The 20,078-nt window shown below is 47.0% G+C and overlaps 1 protein-coding gene across 4 annotated transcripts in view; it reads left to right on the forward strand.

Annotated features, from left to right (window-relative positions):
• Window positions 1-13,779: 13,779 nt before the first annotated feature.
• The window catches only part of TEX33 (testis expressed 33), a 137,232-nt gene continuing 130,933 nt past the window's right edge, over window positions 13,780-20,078 (forward strand). For all 4 annotated transcript variants that reach the window (XM_029590073.1, XM_029590074.1, XM_029590076.1 and 1 more), the window contains exons 1-2: window positions 13,780-14,429; window positions 18,180-18,249. In XM_029590073.1, the coding sequence (XP_029445933.1) occupies window positions 18,189-18,249 (61 nt within the window). In that variant the 5' untranslated portion in view covers window positions 13,780-14,429; window positions 18,180-18,188. The remainder of the gene's footprint in view (window positions 14,430-18,179; window positions 18,250-20,078) is intronic.

The following is a 20,078-nucleotide window of genomic DNA, read 5'->3' on the forward strand; positions in this document are numbered from 1 at the left end:
CGCCCTCAATCACCAAGCATTCTCCTTTGTTATGAAATAGTCCCCCTTGGGAGCCAGCCCCCCTTCTGCCCCCCCCCCCCTCACCTTACCAAATGTGCCATGGTAGACCCAGCAACCGCCATTTTCCAAAATGGCACCAGCCGGCCAGCTCTTTGTCCCTACCATGTGACAGCAGATGCCAGTGCCCCCATTAGACCACCAAGGCAGATTAGGTAAATCTGGGAGGTTGGGAGTGCGGGCTAGGGTGGTTCGTGAGGGGCCATCGCCCCGGGGTTTATTATTTAATATTGAAAGCCAATCATATAAGACCTCTGTAAGACCCAGAGTAAGAGCTCCATCTTTTTTAAAGTTCTCCCTGCGTGTCTTAGCATTTGTCAGTGAGTGCTGACTTTTAATAGGTAAAACATACCATGATCCCTAATAGGACTTCATAGAGCAGGGGTCGGGAACCCATGGCTCGCGAGCCAGATATGGCTCTTTTGAGGGCTGCATCTGGCTCGCAGACAAGTGTCGCCATACTTCGCGGTTCCCCGCTGACCCAGCTGCTCCCCGGTCCTCCGCCGCCCGGGCTTAAAATGCTGTCAGCCCGGGCGGAACGCGGCAGGACAGCTGGAGTCAGCGGCACCGGCGTGCTCTCTTCTCCTCCCCCCCCGCGGCCCGGAAGAGGAAGTGGAGAGCATCGGGTGCCTGCGCGGGAAGAAGAGACCACACTAGCGTGGTCTCTTCTTCCGTGCAGGCACCCGATGCTCACCACTTCCTCTTCCGGGCCGCGGGGGGGAGGAGAAGAGAGCACGCCGACTGGAGTCATCCGGGTGCCTGCGCGGGAGTCATCGGGTGTCAGCCGGGTGCCAGCGCTGGAGTCATCGGGTGCCTGCGCGGGTCTTCCCGCGCAGGCACCCGATGCTCTCCACTTCCTCTTCCGGGCCGCGGGAAGAAGAGAGCACGCCGGTGACTGCAGCGCGGCTCGGAGGAAAATGAAAATCTTCAACCGCGGCCGATGGGACTCCGCCTTCGCCTCCGCGAGGGCTGAAAATGAAGGAGGTTAGCGTTGGGAGGTGGCTGCTGCTGCTGCCGCCGCGAGTTCCCGGGGGGAGAGGGGAAGGGGGAGCGAGAGAGTGAATGAGCGAGCAAGCATGTGTGTTTGAGATCCTGTGTGTGTGAGTGAGAGATTGCATGTATGTGAATGATTGAGAGCCTGTATATGTGAAAGAGAGTATGTCTGTGATTGAGAGCCTGCCTGTGAGAGAGAGAGAGAGAGCATGAATGTAAGTTTACAATTGGGAACCTGTATGTGTAAGTTTGTGATTGAAAACCTGTTTGTGTGAAAGAGTATGTGTGTATGATTGAGATCCTTTGTGTGTGAGAGAGATCATGTGTATGTATGATTAAGAGCCTGTGTGTATAAGTAAGAGAGAGATCATGTGTGTCTGTGTCTGATTGACAGCTGGTTTAGGTGATGGAGCATGTGAGTATGTGATTGAGAGCCTGTGTTTAAATGAGAGAGAGAGACCATGTGTGTCTGTGTGATTGAGAGCTGATTTAGGTGAGGGAGCATGTGAGTATGTGATTGAGAGCCTGTGTTTAAATGAGAGAGAGAGACCATGTGTGTCTGTGTGTGATTGAGAGCTGATTTAGGTGAGGGAGCATGTGAGTATGTGATTGAGAGCCTGTGTGTAAATGAGAGAAAGAGAGGACATGTTTGTAAGCATGTGAATGAGAGTCTGTGTGTGAGAGAAAAAGACAGCATGTATTTATGTGATTGAAAGCCTGTGTGTGTGTAAGCGTGAAAAGATAGACAGCATGTGTGTAAATGTGTAATTAAGAGCCTATATAAGTGAGAGAGAAAAAACATTTGTATATGTGAGTGACTGAGAGCATGTGTGTATAGGTGTGTCATTGAGAGCCAGTGTGAGAGAGAGCGCTGGTATGTGACTGAGAGAGGAGAAAGTTCCAAGCAAACCACCCCACCTCCTGCTAATTCAGAACAATCTCAGGACACCTGGATATCAAACGTTCCCAGGTATGCAGAGCAAAAAAATTTTTGTATCCTTATTATTTTTCATTACTGGATCTTTGTGTCTGCTATTTTGAAATATTTTGTTGGTATCTGGAAATGTTTTATATGAGTTTTTAATTATTGGATATTCCACTCATCAGCTGTTTCAAAATATGTTCTTTTTGTTAGTACAGTTTTACTGCTGATGATTTTATATTTCTTGATTTGTTTTATAAGGATGTGCGATGTTTCTTTTTTCCTTTGTTACACTGCATACAGAGACTCTGGCTTGTTGCAGTTTCCAATTCAGTTTTTGTCTGCATGCTTCTTGTTATGCGTTTTGGTCTCTTTATTCTATGTTAGGTGAGGGACAGCACGTGATTCAGGTGAGGTTTTCTGCTGGCATGTAGTTTCTGTGTAGGACTCTATAGCAGCCTGACTTGGTCCGTTTTCCTAATAGGAGATGTATTGGTGTCTTAAGGCCTGGTGTAATATTTTCAGAGACTTATTGTACTTTAAAAGTGTGATCTTACATAAAATGCACACATTTACTTGTATTTAGTTTTAAACATATTGTATGGCTCTCATGGAATTACATTTTAAAATATGTGGCGTTTATGGCTCTCTCAGCCAAAAAGGTTCCTGACCCCTGTCATAGAGTATCAGGTACCACGTGTCCTGTGTCCAAATCAGACAACCTATGTCTAAGATTCCCTGGTCCCGCCTCCCATATTAAGATCCAATTAGGCCTAGCAGAGACCCATGTGTCTGCTGATTACTTTCGGTAATTCTTTGTTCTGTAACTCTTTCAGTCTTTTGATCAGACTCTTAATCTCACGGGCATCTCCAGTTACACTGGGCCCCTCAAGTCGAGACAGTATTCTGTGAGACCATGGCCTGGTCCATGTGTTCGTTGTGACTTCATGACCCTCCATCATATCTGAATAGGGTATGTTTTACCTATAAAAAGTCAGCACTCACTGACAAATGCTAAGACATGCAGGGAGAGCTTTAAAAAAGATGGAGCTCTGACTCTGGGTCTTCCAGAGGTCTTATATGATTGGCTTTCAATATTAAATAATAAACTTAAATTTGTTTGTATTAAATTTGGACCTCTGTGTGTTCTTGGGGCAGCACCTTGAAGCTGATTTTTAAAGTTTCAAAAATTGTTTTAACAAAGGAGAGGGGTTGGAGTTAGGACAGGACCTGTGACTGGAGATTCTCACAACTGGGGGAACTCTGGCTGCCTTCATGGTCAGCGGGGGTGGAGAAGGGGGTGGGATGGGGGTTCTCCAAAAACACCGCGGGTCTGAGACCTTGTGCTGGGATGATCAGCTTTTCTGTTTTTTAAAAACTTTTTTTTGGGTTTTGGAAAATAGCACTCACTATTGGCAAATAGCATACACTAAAACCCAATAGAAAAATCCTGAATGACACAGAAATTGGCTCTCAAATGCAACAAAACTAAATGACAAATATTTTTGTCCTGCACACCCCCCTTATAATCTGTATTCCTTTACTCTGTATTTGTTGAGGGGTTTTTGTGTTCTGTGGGTGCAACCAAAATGAAGTATTCTATTAACTTGTAGTTTCTGTGTATTCCAACTTCTGCTGCTTACCCAACAGGAGCTGTATTGCTAATAATACATTTTAATTTCTAGCTTGCTCTTCCAAATAATGCTCAAAGTAGCTGATAGCAGTTTTAGAATTCAGGTACCATAAACCATGCTTCAAAGATCTTACAATCCAAGGGGGTCATTTACTAAGCATTTTTCCCATAGACACAGAATGGGAGAAAAGCCTTAGTAAATCCAGCCCTAAGTAGGTTGCCTGAAGCAATGAGAGGTAAAATGACTTGCTCAAGGTCACCAGAAGTGACAGTAGGGCAAGTAGTTTCCCTGGTTCTCAGCCCATTACTGTAACCATTAAGCCACTCCTTTTCATTGCTAAGAAGAATAGCATTGTTGTTCTAGCGCCTGGTCTAATATTTGCATTGCTGCCTTTTCATTAGTAAGGTTGTTGCTGTTTGGGTTCTGGGAGTTGGTGCTGTTTTAATATGGGAAGTTTGCAATATAGGTTCTGAGCAGGGCTGGCCCTACTGTGCAAACTATGCAATTGCATGGAGCGTCACATCCGGGTTGGAAGTCATCAAGAGTCAGCCAGTACCCTGGAGAAGGAATGGAGGATACTGTCTGCAAGTGCAGCTCCTGGAGCCATCATGGAGCGAAGTGCAAGCAGATTCAAAGCAGAGCCGAGCAACAGAAGTATGAATCCTGCTTCTGGGGTTTGTGCTGCTGCCACCTGCCCTGCCCACTGCTGTGCAGCCAACAGAAAGACTGAGCCAAAGTGACAGGGGACGGGCCTGTGTTTGAGGACAGCATTGTAGTATGAGCCCTGAGATTAGCATGGCTCATATTTGGGACTGGCCCTGAGCACAGAAGGTTTATACTCCGTTAAGCATCACTTGTCCTGCCAGCAGGCCAGGAAAATCAAAAGGAAAGGCTGGATGGGCTTTGTGGGGCAGAGATGATCAGAGGAGCTGGCGATAGGTTTTCAGGAAGGTGGAGAGGAATGTGGCCTCAGCTTTCAGAGGCGTGAAAGCAGGAAAGAGGAGAAAGTGGGCAAAGCTTTCCAGGAGGTGGGGGGAGAATGTGGGAAGAACATTTTTTTTTTTTTGGGGGGGAGGCAGGGAGATGTGGGGAGAGCCTTCCATGGTTAGGAAGATGGATGTGAGGAGAACATTTCAGAGGAGGGGAGGGGTAGGTAGGTTTGTGAGGGAAGGAAAGATGAAGGTTGGGAGAGAGAGGAGACAGAGGATTAAAGGGGAGGAGAGAGGATACAGAATGAAAAAGGAGTGCAGGAGGAAAAGAGATCACGGAGTGAGGGGAGAGAGTATTCTGGATAGGAGGGAGGAGGAAGAAAGGAATGAGAATGGAATGGAAAGAAAAGGGTTATTGGTTGGCAGGGGAGGAAGACAGGACTCATGGTGGGTGTCAGGGAGAGAGGTGAGAAAGAGAACTGGATCTGGTGAGGGGAGGAATTCAGGGAGATAGGGGAAGGGATGAAGAATGGAGGCCAGAGTGTAGGAAAAAGCATACAGAAAGGAATAGGAATGGGGAACGGTAAGCAGGGAGGAAGATGAAGAATAGGAGGAGGAGACAAGGAAGAACAAAGCAGGAGAAAAGAAAGAATGAAGAAAAAGTATTAAAGTATTCACTTTAAAGAAAAGAGAAAGGAGAGAGGACTAAAACAGAAAATAAAACGAGAATACCAGAGAGAAAAAACGACCAGAAAATGAGAAGAGAGAGAGACATTAAGCCAGAAAATCAAGCCAGACACCAAAGGTTAGAAACTATTTTACAGAGAATATTAATAACTCATCAGACCTGGATGTGTTTCCCACATAGAATGAGTACGTTGATACCTGTTATCCCTGAGGCATTGGGGGTTTGATATATTTTAGAGAAACAAAATGTGAAGATTGTGCTTCCAGCTATATTTTGAAAATAGATTAATACCATTTTTCATGGAGGCAGTTCACCAGAAATCACCCCTTCCCCTCCCACTCCCAGTGCCCTACTTGCTCACTACTGGCACTACAGGGAAGTGTGTGTCCCACATTAGCCCACCAGAAATCTGGCAACCTTATTTTAACCCCACTACACCTGCTGTTCAGACTTTCATAAAGAGGCCTATGGTTTTAGTGAAGATGGTTGAGTGTATAACTCACCTTTAGATGAAGATGGTTGAGTGTATAACTCACCTTTTCCTAATGCCAGAAATGTAACACCTGGGTCACAGTAGGAGTTAAAGTTTACCAAAAGCATACATAGTAGAAAAAAAAAAAAAAGCCAAGACAACTTGAAAGATCAGGGTAGATTTTTAAACTGGTAAAACTCATGGGTGCACCGCTGCCATGGTGCTTGTCAGCACAAGGGGTCTGAGCCTAAGCCATGCAGCCCACTCCCTTCCAAACGTTGTCAGTCCTGAGGATACCACCGCACTTCTTCCTTAGGCGCCCACAGTAAAATTGCTAGCCCCCTCCCCCACACCTTCCTGTCATCTCGGGTTCATGCCCGTGTCCGCTTCCAGTGGGTGGCGGGATAGAAGCTGCCCGCCACCCACTGGAAGCGGGTGGCGGGCAGCTTCCAGTCCACCTGAGTCCCTTTGAATCCTGGGCAAATCTTGCAGTCTGTAAATAAGTGACACATTAGTGGCAGGAACTCGGAACCACGGTTTATTTGCAGCTTTCCCCGCCCAGTAGCTGCCGGCGGGAAACTTTCATGTAAGTAGTACCTGCTGGATTACATTAGCACCACAGCCCAAAGTCCTCTTTTGAAGGAGAAAGGATAAAAATAAGGAAAATGTGAAGGGAATGTGTGTCAGGGTAGGGCTAAACCATCTGTGTGGGTTGTGTGTTTGTTTTTTTTAAAGATTTCTCAACTTTAAATCGTCCCAATCTGCTCACCCCCCCCCCCCCCCAATAACAGCCTTAAGCATAACCCCCCCCCCCAGCTAGTCAGTTTTTCAATAGCCAGTTTTTATCAGGGATTTGCAATTCAATGGCATGCAAATAATTTGTGAGCACAAAAAAAACGTGCTTTTTCCATTTTCCAAGCTTTATTTTTTATGCAAGGGGCATTTGCCTGCCATTATCTTATTGCATTCTGCAGGGCCATGGATTTTTAAAGTAAAACCCATGCTAACGTTTTGCTCCAATTTCAGCATGGGCCTTATTGCACCGACCCCAAAAAGGTGAGAGCAACTGGGGGCAGGGAAAGTTTGTAGAGTGAAATGATGGATTATTAATTTATGCAGAGAAGGGGGAGACGAGGCACGGTTGGGGTTACCAGATGGCTCCGGGACATTAGGGGTAGCCTGGCTGAGCTAGCCCTGCTTTTACTCCCAGCCTGTCCCTGGTAACTCTACCTTGGGAGCAAAAATACCTTATCCTAATCCTGGCACTGACCCTACACACAGTGACAAGCTGATACGGATCAGTTTCAGAGGCTGCTCCACAGCTCTTAAGGTTGTGCACACCCTAAGCATTCCTGTCCCCTTGAACTCTTATGCCTTGAAAATCTCTGTGAGTTAAATACAGGTAAAACCAGATTTTTCACTCTTAGCTGCTCCAACTGTGAGTGACTGGCAGCTACCTGAAGCAATCTAATTAAACCCTGGAAGAAAGAGTGCTCATGTAAATGCAGTGCCTTCTGAATTTACTGGTAAAAGCTGATTTTGTTGCTCCATGTTTGTAAGCAAGGGTAAGCATCCCTGCTGCTTGTAATTTCATTTAAGATTTCCATTCTGCCTTAAGTGACTGGTCATTCATTTCAGAGTGGATCAGAGTGTAATTCACTGGGTTAAGAAAACCAAAACATTACATGTGTAGCCTCTTTCCTAGTCAGTTCTTGGGCACGGGGGAGGGGGAGGCAGGTGCACAGGGAGGATTACGGGTCACACAAAGCCCCATGACCTCCTGGGATTCCTGGGGGACGGGAAACAAGCTTTTCAACACCCTTAGGGGTTTGCTCACTGACCCTGGGGCTCTTCTACTCTCCTTGTTGTTCAAAATTAAACTTGTTACTGGAGTTTAAGCAGGTTAACAAAAAGTCCAGAAGGAGCACACAAAAATTAAACTCTCTTTCACAACATTCAGCAAACTTCCAAATGGTCAGCTCACAGAGGTAGGGACCCTTTCTTCCCTGGGAACACTCCAGTACTGTGAAAAGGGGGGGGGGGAACGGCTGTGTGGTAGATTATATGTCACAGAATACACACCACACTTAATTACAAGTAGAAACTTTACTTATAAGTCTGAGAATAAGCAATCAAAGCACAGAGTTTGCATTAAAGAAGATTACACAAAATACTTTCCTTACAATTCCCAATGTGATGTATTTTGGAAATTTGGAAAATCAGCAACAACTCATTGGTCACTTTGTTAACCACTGATAATGTTTCCTGCAAGCCGTGGTCTCTGATTTCAAAAGGTTAGTCTCATGTTGCCATTTTTTTTCCCAAGCAATTTTTATTGGATATCAGCAAAAAGAAGACAGACATGATACAAGAAATATTACACTCTACATGCCAACATCCCAACATTTTCCTTCTATCCCCCCCCCCCCCCCCCCCCATGTCAGACGTGTCTAGCTAAACTATATACAAACAGTACCAGCGTGCGAAGTACAAGGCCTGCCCATGCAGGATGAGGTAATGGTCACGTAGCAGAGTCGAAGAAAGGGAACAGCTGTTGAGTTTCCCCAGAGAGGGAGCAGTGGAAGTTGCGCCATGTGTCCCTAAAGATTGCCTTCTTTTTTTACCGAAAGCGTACGATACGAGGAACCATATTCCAGCTGAAAAAATTCAGTCATCTGCCGCCTTCCATCCGGCGGCAAAGAGTCAGTCCAATGCATTAAGATGCATTTTTTCGCAATAAGACAGGTTTTAGCAAAAGATTGAATATTATCTTGATTTAATGAAGTAACCCCCCACATCATTGTTCAATAAACAAAACGAACATGACCACTTCACCAATGTGAAGAACATGCCGGATACCAATAGCCTGACCCCCTTCCCAAAAGTCCTGTATTGCAGGACAGTCCCAAAGAGCATGTATTAAAGAGGCAGGAACCTGCTTGCATTTTCCACATTCTTTCACTGTAGTAATCCCCATCATATATGCTTTTTGTGGCGAACATACCACTCTATGGAAAAGTTTTCCCTGCTCTTCTCTCAAGGTCACATTACTCATGTTGCCTTTTTAAAGTTAATTCTTCTGACCTTTGTCCTAGTTTCTTTCCCTGGATCCCCTGTATTCCTCAAATATTTGCAGTTAGCCCCTCAATATATTTGATCTCAGGACTTGTGTTTTGATACATACAGTGTTTTGTTACAAGCAGGTTAAGAAAAATGGCATATTTATTCTTAGAACCTATAGGCCTTATATTAAATAATTACACAAATTATATCAGTGGTTTTCTCTGCTTCATTCCTGTCCTTCCCAGCACAATACTCTTCTGGGGCTAACTCCTGCTTAAAATAATTTCCCACAAGTACCTGTTAAGGAGGGCGATATCAATTTCTCTTCACTGAACTCTGCCCTCTTAGATGAGCTTCTAGTAAAAACACCTCCTTGTATAGAAGTCTCTCAGGTTTCTTTAATATGGGTAGCCAGGACTAACTCTTCTCCCAGCAACCACCCTCTCACAATCGATAGCAATGAAAACACAGACAGAAATTGGGGTTCACACAGGCCGCAGCTTTATTGCACAACAATCAGGTGCCCGAGCTCAAGCAAGTTACATAGGCCGCACTATGCACCCGCCACCCACCAGCAAGATGCACAGATCCAGGCCAGCCATAACTCATTTCGTTAACATTTGCAATATTCACACCCACAACCCCCACCACCAACCAGCAAGGAGTCGTGAAACTGAGCCCCTGCCACCATCCAGCAAGGAGCCTCACGCAGGACAACTGCACCCAATTGTCCCACCCATAATTCAGACCTGACACCTGTGGGGTCATCACACCATTCAGCACCACGCTGAATCTCGATCAGCTTGGGCAACCCGGCACAGGATGAACCCATCCTGCGACCCCCCCCCCCTCCTCCCCAAAGATGCAGCCTAGATCCTTAATGCAACAAATCTTCCAAGGCCTCCTGAAAGGTATTTAAAAACAAATCCAACCGTATAAAAGATAGATGTACCCCATTAGCGCAAAAAAAACCCTTGCTCAAGTTCCCAAGCCCACTCATGCCGAATATGGCACTCCCCAATTAATGTTAGCCAGTAGCCAATTTGCCTATTGGCTTTAGCCCAGCATCACTGCCAAATCCTTCTGTCCATTTCAGCAGTCCTTGGAATGATATCTGACCAGCAAATCACAGCAGCAGGCAGAAGAATGGAAATAGACATCAGGTCCTTCCGAACCATGCTAATGAATTTGCATCCGGACACCAAACCCCAATCATTCCCTCCCAAGTGGATGATCAGAACATGAGGATGACCAAAGTGTGAGATGCCGCACTGAAGGCAGGGAATCAATTCATCCCATCGCATACCCCTGCGCCCCAACCAAAGAACGGTCACATTGTGATGTGAAAAGTTCAAATGAACTCTGTATGGACGCTTGCATGCATGTTTGAAAGCCCAGATGACGTAGGAGTGTCCAACGATCCAAACTTGTTTCCACGACACACACAAATAGATCTTTTATTAAACAGTATTGGAGAGCCACCAGAGGTGGCAGTAGTGAGCTGGAAAGTAGCCCGGCTGGGCTTGTAGTCCCTCAGGCTCTGGAACAGCGATCCCACAATGGCTGTGCTGTAGTGGAGAGAAACTGAGATTGTGAGTACAAGCAATATATGCAGGGTTCAGGAATAGAGCCTCGTTGGTATAGTACTCACACAGCGGTCTCTCGGGATGGAGCACAGGACCCGAAGTAAAGGCAGGCCCTCGAGGAGCGAGTACCTGGTTCTAGGGAACAGCTCTGAGAGAGGTAGATGGTAACTCGCTGATGGTATAGGCAGCGGTGTCTTCCAGGCAGAAGAGAAGTCCAGGTAGTGAGTCCAGGAACATGGGCCCTCGAGGAGAGAGTACCGGTTCCAGACAGCGGCCTGAAAGAGAAGAGAGAGAGGCCTCCGAGGAGCGGGTACCCCAAATAGAGTAGTCCAATAGTGGAGGCAGAGTAGCTAGGTATGGAGAGCGAATCCCATCCGTTAAGGAAACCTTTGCTAACTCGACGGCTAGCAATCGTGTAGGCTATTTGTATCTGGGATGCGTGACATCATCACTGGGGGACGCCCCTGAGGTTCGCGCCAAAGAAGGTAGTTGAAGCAGGGCCATGCGGCATGCGCGCCCTAAGGCAACTGGACAGCATGGCGAGAGGCAGCGCCCAAGCGGGACCGGGGACGCCGGAGAGGATGGCAAGCAGATGCCGTGGCAGCCAAACGTCCGTCAACCGCGGGAGGAGTCGCCGGAGAGGTAAGGAGGGCTGAGTGGAGATGTCGGGCAGCGACAGTCATAACAGAAGAAGAGGAAGTCAAGGAATTTGAAGAATTAGATTTGCTGTGTTTATGCTTGCGCTTAACCTTGTCTTGTCTCTTAGCCTTTCCTCACCTTCCTGGCCTGACTACTGGGGAGGCCGTCTCTGATCCTTGTACTCTCCCCTGAGAACCCACACATTCAGGTACCGCTGAACCTGAACTAACATTAGCATCCCCTGTCCCCTCTCCAGGCTCACCCATATTTGCAGCACTAATGTTCCTGTCACCCGATGTAGGAGCCAATGATCTGGCAACACCCGCTGCGGCTGTACGAGGATCATTACGCCAGTCTTCCACGTGTGATGGACCAGGGAATTCCGCAGGAGCCTGGAATCCTGGCATCTGCGAAGAAAAAGAGACGGCCGAAGCAGCGGGACCCAGCACACCTGTATTGCCAGTATTACCCGATGCGGAGCAAACCGTGTCCACTGAGGAGCCCCAGCCTAACATGGGACCCGGAGATGTCCATATCCCAGGGATGGGACATCCGAAAGGGAAGCCTCCCTTGAACCCCGAAGGCCAATAACTCACTAGACCACCCCAGCTACCGCCCATAGGGGATGGCAACCTGCCCTGGGGACCAGAACCAGCCCACGACCCTGTCCCGGACCATGGCCCCGGCTGACCCTCACCTGGGAAACCTGAACCCCAGTCGCAGAAACTTCTGCCCATTAATTGCCCACCTACACCCCACTCACCAGCAAACCTGGAGCAAGGAAAGTTGACCCTACCTTCCCAAGGTCTCTCCTGACCTGCCACAGCCACGTTGGGCCCACCCGTGTCGCCGATCACAGCCGCTGGCCAGCGTGCCTCCCCCACAGACCCAATAGTAGCACCAGCGTGACTTCACCAGCCCCTGAAGTAACAGCAAGTCTGCAAGCAGCTGCAGCAGCAGGGAATACTCATGCTGCCAACCAAGGGCCTGGCTGTCTAATGCTTGAGCCGAGAAACAAACCCTCGGGAGGAGTGTCAGCTCTCTCAGCTAGTGCCGTGGCAACGGCAGAATCTTCCCTCCCAGTCAGCAACAAAACGGCAGCAGCCCTCTGCAACCCTCTCCCCGACGCCGGAGCAGAACAGGAGGGGCCCGCTACGGAGTGCGCCTCGGAAGGGGGGAGGCCCTCTGACAGCCCATGGTCCCCCTGAACTCCGACTGCGCACGCGCCGACACTCGCTCTTTGGGCAGGAAGGACCCACTCCGCCCGGCGCGGCAACCTGCACAGCCCCCTCTTCCCAGGCTCGGAGCAAATGGGCACCGCATCACACCCCCTCCCACTGCCGGCTCCCTAATGCCATGCTCCTCACCAAATGCCAGGGGGTCAGAGGCACCGCCGTCCTTCCTGCTCGACCTCTGCCACAGCCGCCTCTTCAGACTCCATTTTAAACGGAAGCTCCTCCGGAGAAGGGACTGCGCGCAACGGCATTTCAGAGCAGCGGCAGGCAAGTGTTGCTGCCCGTTGCTCTGAAGCTAACCCCCAGCCTAGCTCCTCCCCTGGCTTACGTCCCAGGCCCTAGGGAACCAATAGGTTCCCTACTCACCCCGAGGTTTGGGATTCAAACCTCTCCTGACAAGACCAGCCAATGGGCTGCCTCGCCGGGCACAGAGGCCCCTTTTCTTGTCTGGCAGCCGATCCTCCCCCCTTTGTCGGTGCCAGTGTGAATTGTGTGTGGCACCCACATTACTCCAGGCACCCCGGTACTTTATCAGGTGCCCTCCTCTTCTCGTGAGCAGGGCAGCTTTTTTTCTCTTCAGAACTTCGCAGTGCCAACCACACTTCTCAGGTTACAATCTCCTCAGCTCTCTTCTGAAGTATTCATCCTAATCTTTTCTTCCTCTCGTCTCTGTCCAGTAAGGTCTGAGCACCTCTCTCTTTGGAATATCACCTTCCCTGGTCCAGAATGTCACTATTCTCTAGAAATCCTCTTATGGCAGAATCTCCTCTCCCCAGCCTTTCCTGTGAAGGGAGATGGGCCCAAGGGGACCACTCTGTGAAGATACCTTTCAAACTTCAAGTCCCGAAGTCCTTATATCAAAAAGGGCAGAACCTTTTGTTGACTCTCATGACCCCTCCCAATGGGGAGTGTTGCTCTTCTCTAAACACTGCCACAACGCTAACCTTACAACAGGGGCACAGCCTAGTTGACGCACACCAAGGACTTTCAGACTGGCTAAGGCCATTACTGCCATTTTTTTTATGTGGCAGAACTGCTATTACAGGGCAGAACTGGGCACCCTGTCACAGGTGCAAACTGACAATGTAGAGAGAGAGGTTAGGATGCTACATAACTTGTCGGTTTACATCAAGATTGGTGATAGGTTAGATCCGAATCAAACATTGTTGAAATTATCATAGTTTACAGAAAAATCTTTATTAGCTGACCCCTGAGTATTGTAATTTTCTGTAGGATGAGAATGGAATTTATAAATGGGAATTTAGGTACATTCATGTGTATATTTTTACTTTATTTTGTTGTCTTCTTTAGGACAAAAATAATCAGGTTTTAAAAAAAATCATATTCATTCATTCATTCATTCATGCAAATATGTTATCTAATAAAATAAATGAATATGTATGTGTCAGGTTCTGAGTGGTGTCTTCTCGCCTCGACTGAATTGTGATGTCATGATGTGCTCTTGTTCACTGAAGCTGTGATGTCACAAAGAGTTAAACAATACCTTATCTGAGCCACATGGAAATCAAGCAGTAGGGCTTACTGTTATCATCTGAAAGCCTTTCATTGGATTAGAGAAAATGAATTGATCCTCTGTCTGTCTCTCTCTCTCTGGGTTTTCCAGTGGACACATGGCTGCATCACTAAAAACAAACCCACCACCACAGTCTGTGCAGTAACTGAGAATCCTACCCAAGGTCTTGTGTCCAAATGGGCATGGAAACTGGATTAACCTCTCACCTTCAATGATATTCTCTTCAAAGCAGGGTCGAGGCAATGTATATGGGAAGCTTGCACTGCTGCTTCCTCCTCTTGTGGAAAGGAATGCATACCTGAGCAAGTGCCACGGATTTAGTGAGCAAGCACAGTCACTCTCCTGCAAGCGTGCTGTAAATAAGAAGGTATAAAACGTTGAATCAGTTTCATAATTTGACTGACTGAACCTGGATCCCAGGGCTTTATCATGATAAAACAGACAAGCTTAAGAGAGAGATGAGAGAGGAGAAAGAAGGAAGGGAGATAGCCAGTGCAATAGCGGGTCTGACACTGTTTATCTACATCACCAAGGTCACTTGCAATAGACAAGCTGTTTCCTAGCAACTTCATAAAGCTGGGCTCACTCTCACCCAGGGCTTTGAATTTGCTTTGCCAAGAGACAGGTTGCAAAACTCTTGTCACCCACTTGAAAGTCTGTGAGAGGAACCAGGACAGGTGAGCAGCAAATGGGAATGGGGTAGCAGAGAGCTCAGCTCGAGTGAGGAGGGGGGGGGGGGGGGGGTGAGGGTGGCGGCAGGGGAATCTGGGGAAAGGGAAGGTCTGCCACAGAACCAAACTGTAAAGGGCCAGCAGATTTGCTGCGAACGTTGGTGAGAGCTCACACCATGTTTTCATGTATGATGGATAGATAGCACAGTCAGCGGCAGTTCTAAAATGACATGAAAACACCAGCAATATTCCGGTTTTGTTTTCCATCACTTCTCTGAAATGACCTGAAAAAATCTAACGCAATTTTTATATTGTGTTATATTATTTTAGCATGTGCTAAAGCAAAACGATTGAACAAAACGATAGATGCGGGAAAAAGAAACAATAAAACCATCGTAAATCCAAAATGTAGCAATATAACTACGCCAAATGAAATTTATTTTCCATGCACACCCCTAAGTCAGTACAGAGAGGAGGACTAAGCCTTCCATGTCAAACCAGAGAATGGAGGAAGTGGTGCTTTCTGTAGATCATTGTAAGCGATTTCTGTGGTTGTGCTGTGAAAATGCTAAAGAACATATTACAATATAAAAGCCTGTAACAAATGGGGTGTATATATAGATATATACATCCACACACACAATATATAGATGACATCACAACTAACTTTAAGACTCATGATCTGATCTATTTGCAATGCAGTTGCAGTGCCCAAAGGCTCTGCCCAGCACTGAAAGTAAGCTGGTATGGTCAGGTACACAGTACCTGTAAGACATTTAGTGCCAGTAAACTGTACCAGAATGAAACAGAGCCAGGATGTCAGGGAACAGCCGCACACCACGTAAGAAGCAGGGGTGTTGCCCATAGGGCTAGTGCCCCCTCCCTCTATTGGCCAGCGCCCATAATCTCAGGCAGCAGAAAACAGAAGTTCTGTTTATTGAATTTAATATTTACAAAGGTATATTCCACTTTTTCAAGAAATCACAAGTACAAGATGGTTCAAACTCATAAAACAAATCACACATATTTTGAAATCCCCCAACTCTTACAGAAAAAGACACACTGAAAGGACATCCTCGTACACTGCGAAGCAATAGTTGTTAAATTGCCAGGTGTGGGTGACTTAAGTTTTTAAATTCTTACTTGGGGGTCTGTCTGATTCATCAAGGTCTTTTCCCATAGACACGGGGTAGAACAAAAAGTCTTAGCTGGGTAACCCCCTTTCTGGCAGCGGGTCCCTAACACAGGGGCCACAGCAAAGTTCCAGGGCTGTCTTTCCTCTTCCGGATCTCAAAAGCACACTTTCACCACCTTTAGCCCTGGGGCTGGGGTTCTCCGGTGGGAGGAGGCCTGACCTTCCTGGGTCTTAGGGGCTGTAGTGGAGTAACCGGGCTGCCCAGTCACTCTCCTACTTAACTTGATTCTCACAGTGAGGGGGGGGGGTCAGTTGATCCAAAAGGGCACACGTGAGGTAAAGCTCAGAATCCAATGTTGGAATGTTCAAATAATATAAAAGGTTCAAGTGTAAAAAAGGATCCAGGCAACGATTCCAAAAATCAGAAATAAAACGAGGGGAATACAAATCAAGAAAAAAATAGGTTTCTCTGTCCATAGTGCCTCTTGATGACCACCTGCTCTTAACTGTCACCTGGTCCAAAAGGCCTTCCCCAGTAAGGGTAGGTAAATTCTCCAGTTCCAACATGTGCTAGGGACCATGGAAAATAGACTTAATCTCCAATATACCTACTGTACCTGAACGTAATCTGCTGTGAAGTGTTTGAAAGGTGGACTATAAATAAAAAAAAAACCCAACAAAAACAACTTCTCAAACTTCTCAAAACTTCAGATCTCTCAAAACCTCCAATTTGTCTTCCACCTTGTTGTTAACTGGGCTTCAAAATCCTCAAAAAAAAACCCTCTTAAGTCTCCAAAAACCTCTTCACTTGAAAAGGACTTGAGGATTTACTGAAAGCCGCCTCTTCATTGTGAGATCCAAGGATGATCCCCATACTCTTTTTTTAACCTGTGCCATCAACTATCTCAGTATCTCCTTCCCTCTGACTACTGCACGTGCTTAGTGGCAATTTATAGCACTGGGACCCATCGCAAAAAGGGGATGATCCATAAACTTAGGGAGGTGGAGGATATGCAAAACTATCTACAAAATCCCAAAAGGATGACTGGGAAAATATTTGTGCTTGTTCTCATCCCCGTTTCAAGTTGGCTGACCCCTAAATGAGGAAGACTGTTTCAACACGCCTGGCTCCTCTCTCATGAATGGCAAAGGAAGCAAGTGGTAATATATGGCAGTGAAGGCACAGATTGTGTGCGATCAGGAAAAGGCTTATTAATTTAGAATAGCCATGCCCCTTCCTGTCAGCTCTTTTACACTTTTAGGAGCTGGATGTTCCCATTACATTGAAAACGCTCACAGAGAGCTTCTGGTTCAATAGATCCTTGGAGAGGCACTAAAATGAGAGAGAAAGAAGAACAAAATTGTTTTTTTTCCCCTGTCCTTTTCTTTTGGAAATAACGCAAAATGGACCAACTTGTCTTGTTGCTGTTTCTATGCCATTTTCAAATGAATGCACCCTCCCCCCTTCCATTTTAAGAAAGCTTGAAGCATGGTCCATTACGTGGTAGCTCAGTTTCAATACAAAAATACAGAGTTGTGCATTTTCGGTGCAAAATCTAAGGGGTGCAGTACATCAAGAGAGGTGAGATACCATTGCCCATGAAGCAGGAAGGAGACCTCAGGGTGATTATATCTGATGAATTTGAGGTAGGAAAACAGTGCAGCAAGGCAGAGGCCAGAATTGGAGGGATGTTAGATTGTGTAAGGTGAAATATAACTACTAGAAAAAGAGGAGGTGATTTATGCCATTGTATGGGTCATTAGGGACACCTCATCTGGCGTTTTGTGTCCAATTCTGGAGGCTTTAGCTCTGGAAGGCTATAACTAGAATTGAGATGGCCTAGAGAAGGGCTGCCAAAAATGGTGCAGGGTCTGCATCAGAAGCCCTATGAGATGTGACTTTTAGAAATCTAAACATGTATACCCTAAAGGAGAGGGGAGATGAGAGAACTGATAGAGACATTTAAATTCCTGGAAGGAATTAATACTGCATAAGAAACAATCCTGTTTCAAGGGAAATCAGAGTTCCCTACCCCCGGTCTAGAACAAGGGGGCCAAGGTTTCAAGGGGATAGAATATAAATCAAATAAATAAATAGAACGAAGAGAAATGTCAGGAAATATCTTTTCACAGAAAGTTTGAAATGCCCTTCTGTTGTGGATAGTGGTGGCTAAAGCAGTAACAGAGTTTAAGATGGCATGGAATAAGCACAGAGGAGCCTTAGCTTCCTCAGGGTGATGTGATGCCCTTAATGTACCTTAATGCAAATATTTTAGCGCATGGTGAAATAATTCAGTGTACGCTAAACATTTACACGCCCTATATGATTTTAGTGCCAATTAAAATGGAAACAAAATATTTTGAAAACAAAACTAATCTCCCTTCCCTCCCCACATACCAAAATGAAATAAAACATCTTTCCATGAACATCCCCTAGCAGCCGCCTGAAGTTCTGAGCAGTTTTTGAAAACTGACCCTTATGTTCCTATTTACTACTGTGCCTCTGATATTTCTTCCATGTTGGAGTAGAAATCTTACAGCTCTGTGACATTGCCTGTTGCTGAGGGCATGTGCCTGGTATCTAAATCTATATCCAACTGGGTATTATGTTTCCTCTCCAGATAATATCCATGTCAGCCAATCCATCTGGTGCAAACAAATGTGGCTCCAGGCTATCAGGAAACACCCCAGGTAGGAATATGAGGCTGGAGAGGTGCTGTGGAAGGGAAGGAGAAATGTGTGTGAATGGTTATGGAGAGCCCAGAAGGGGAATTTGCATTAAAGGAGAAGCCATTTTACTAGTAATATGTGACTTCTGTGTAGTAGGCAATATTTAAAAGTATACACTGCAAGTCACCTATCTGGAATTAAAGATTCTGCTTCCAGATCATTAGATTTTCAACTCTTTGAGCTGTTTTCCTGAATTTCTGGAAACAACCACATTCACAATAGGGGTGAGAAGAAGAAAAAGTTTTATTTTGCTTTGCTTTTCGTTTTGTTTTTTGGGTTGGTTTTCCATGACTTTCTTTTCTTCTATAATGTCTATTTTGTTATAAAAATGAAATGAACAAAACAAAAAAAGAAAGAAACTGGACCTCCTGAGGCCTCCCATACCCCCCACCCATCCATTCCACCAGAAAAAATGCCGGGAACAGAAATCTTCTCTAGACCCCATTTATCGGGTTCAGGGGGATCTGACAACGAAGCCTAGGTCCAGGCCAAAGCCTTGGCCTTGCATAGGCCTAGGCTGTGGTAGATCACTGCGACCTCAGCTTAGGCCCTAAGCAAGGCCTAGACCCAATGCCTGGGCCTCGGCTTAGGTTAGGACCTGAGGACAGGCCCAATGCCGGGGTCTGGTCCAGAGACCGGGACCCAACACCGAGGACTGGGTCCGGGCCCAGCCCAGAAGCCAGGCCTCAGCCTGACTCCAGGACCCCAGCCTCAGGTCCCAACGCTGGGCCCCGGCCCAGGATCACATCCAGGCCCAGAACTCAGGCCTCAGAGGTCTTCCGTCTGGTAATTCTTTCTTTTTTGACGAACTCCGGCACATCCTCCCCAGTGGATGGTAAGATTTTGATGTATAACAGCTATTTGTGCTGCTCTACATCAAAATGATCCCCTCTGCTGGGAGGATGTGCCGGATTTAGTGAACTTCGGCACCTCCCAATTGAGAACCAAGTCATTTCAACTAAGAAGGAAAAGACGGAACCAAATACCTCCGAGGCCTGGGCCTGACCCTGGGCCGAGGGCCTGTTGTTGGGACTCGGTCTCCAGATTGCGCCATGGCCTCGGGCCTAGGGACTGAGCCAAGGCCTCAGCGTCAGAACCTGGTCTCCGGGCTTGGCCGCAGAAATGGGGGCTGAGTTCCTGGCATCAAGACCCAGCCTCTGTGCTGCTGGGTCCGGGCTGAGGCCCCAGTATTGGGACCTGGTCTCTGGGGCTAGGCCCTGGCAATGGGCCCGGGTCCGGGCTGAGGCCCCACTGTTGGGACCTGGTCTCTGGACTGTGCTCCAGTGTTGAGCCTGGACCTGGGCTCTGATCTAGGCCAAGCCCCAGGCATCAGGCTTGAGTCTGAACCACAATGCTAGATCCCTGCAGAGCAAGGAAGTTTGTTCAATTTTTGGAAACTCAGCTAAGGTCCCATCGTTGGTCCCGGGCCTCGGCTGAGGCACTGGCGTTGCTCTCAGGCCTAGGTTGCAGCTCCTGTGTTGGACCGTGGCCTATACCTAGGCAAGGCTCCGACCTCAGGCCTAGGCCCCTGCCCTGGCATTGTGCTCGGTTATAAGCCAAGGCCCCTGCTTTGGGCCGAGGCCAATTCCCTAGGTGAATCCCCAGCTTCCTGCCTGGGCGAAGGCCCGTTGGATCAATCTTTTTGTTTTCAAAGTGAAAATCAACGAAATTTTGTCAGACATTCTATCGTTTTCCTTTGAGATTGAAATGAAACGAAATAGGAAACTTTGTCTCATTTCTTTTGTTTCTCCCCCAAGGCCTATCCTTAATTCGCAATAATGTTACAGATT

This window comes from Rhinatrema bivittatum, chromosome 2, assembly GCF_901001135.1.
Source record: "Rhinatrema bivittatum chromosome 2, aRhiBiv1.1, whole genome shotgun sequence".
In the NCBI taxonomy this organism is placed as follows: Eukaryota; Metazoa; Chordata; class Amphibia; order Gymnophiona; family Rhinatrematidae; genus Rhinatrema; species Rhinatrema bivittatum.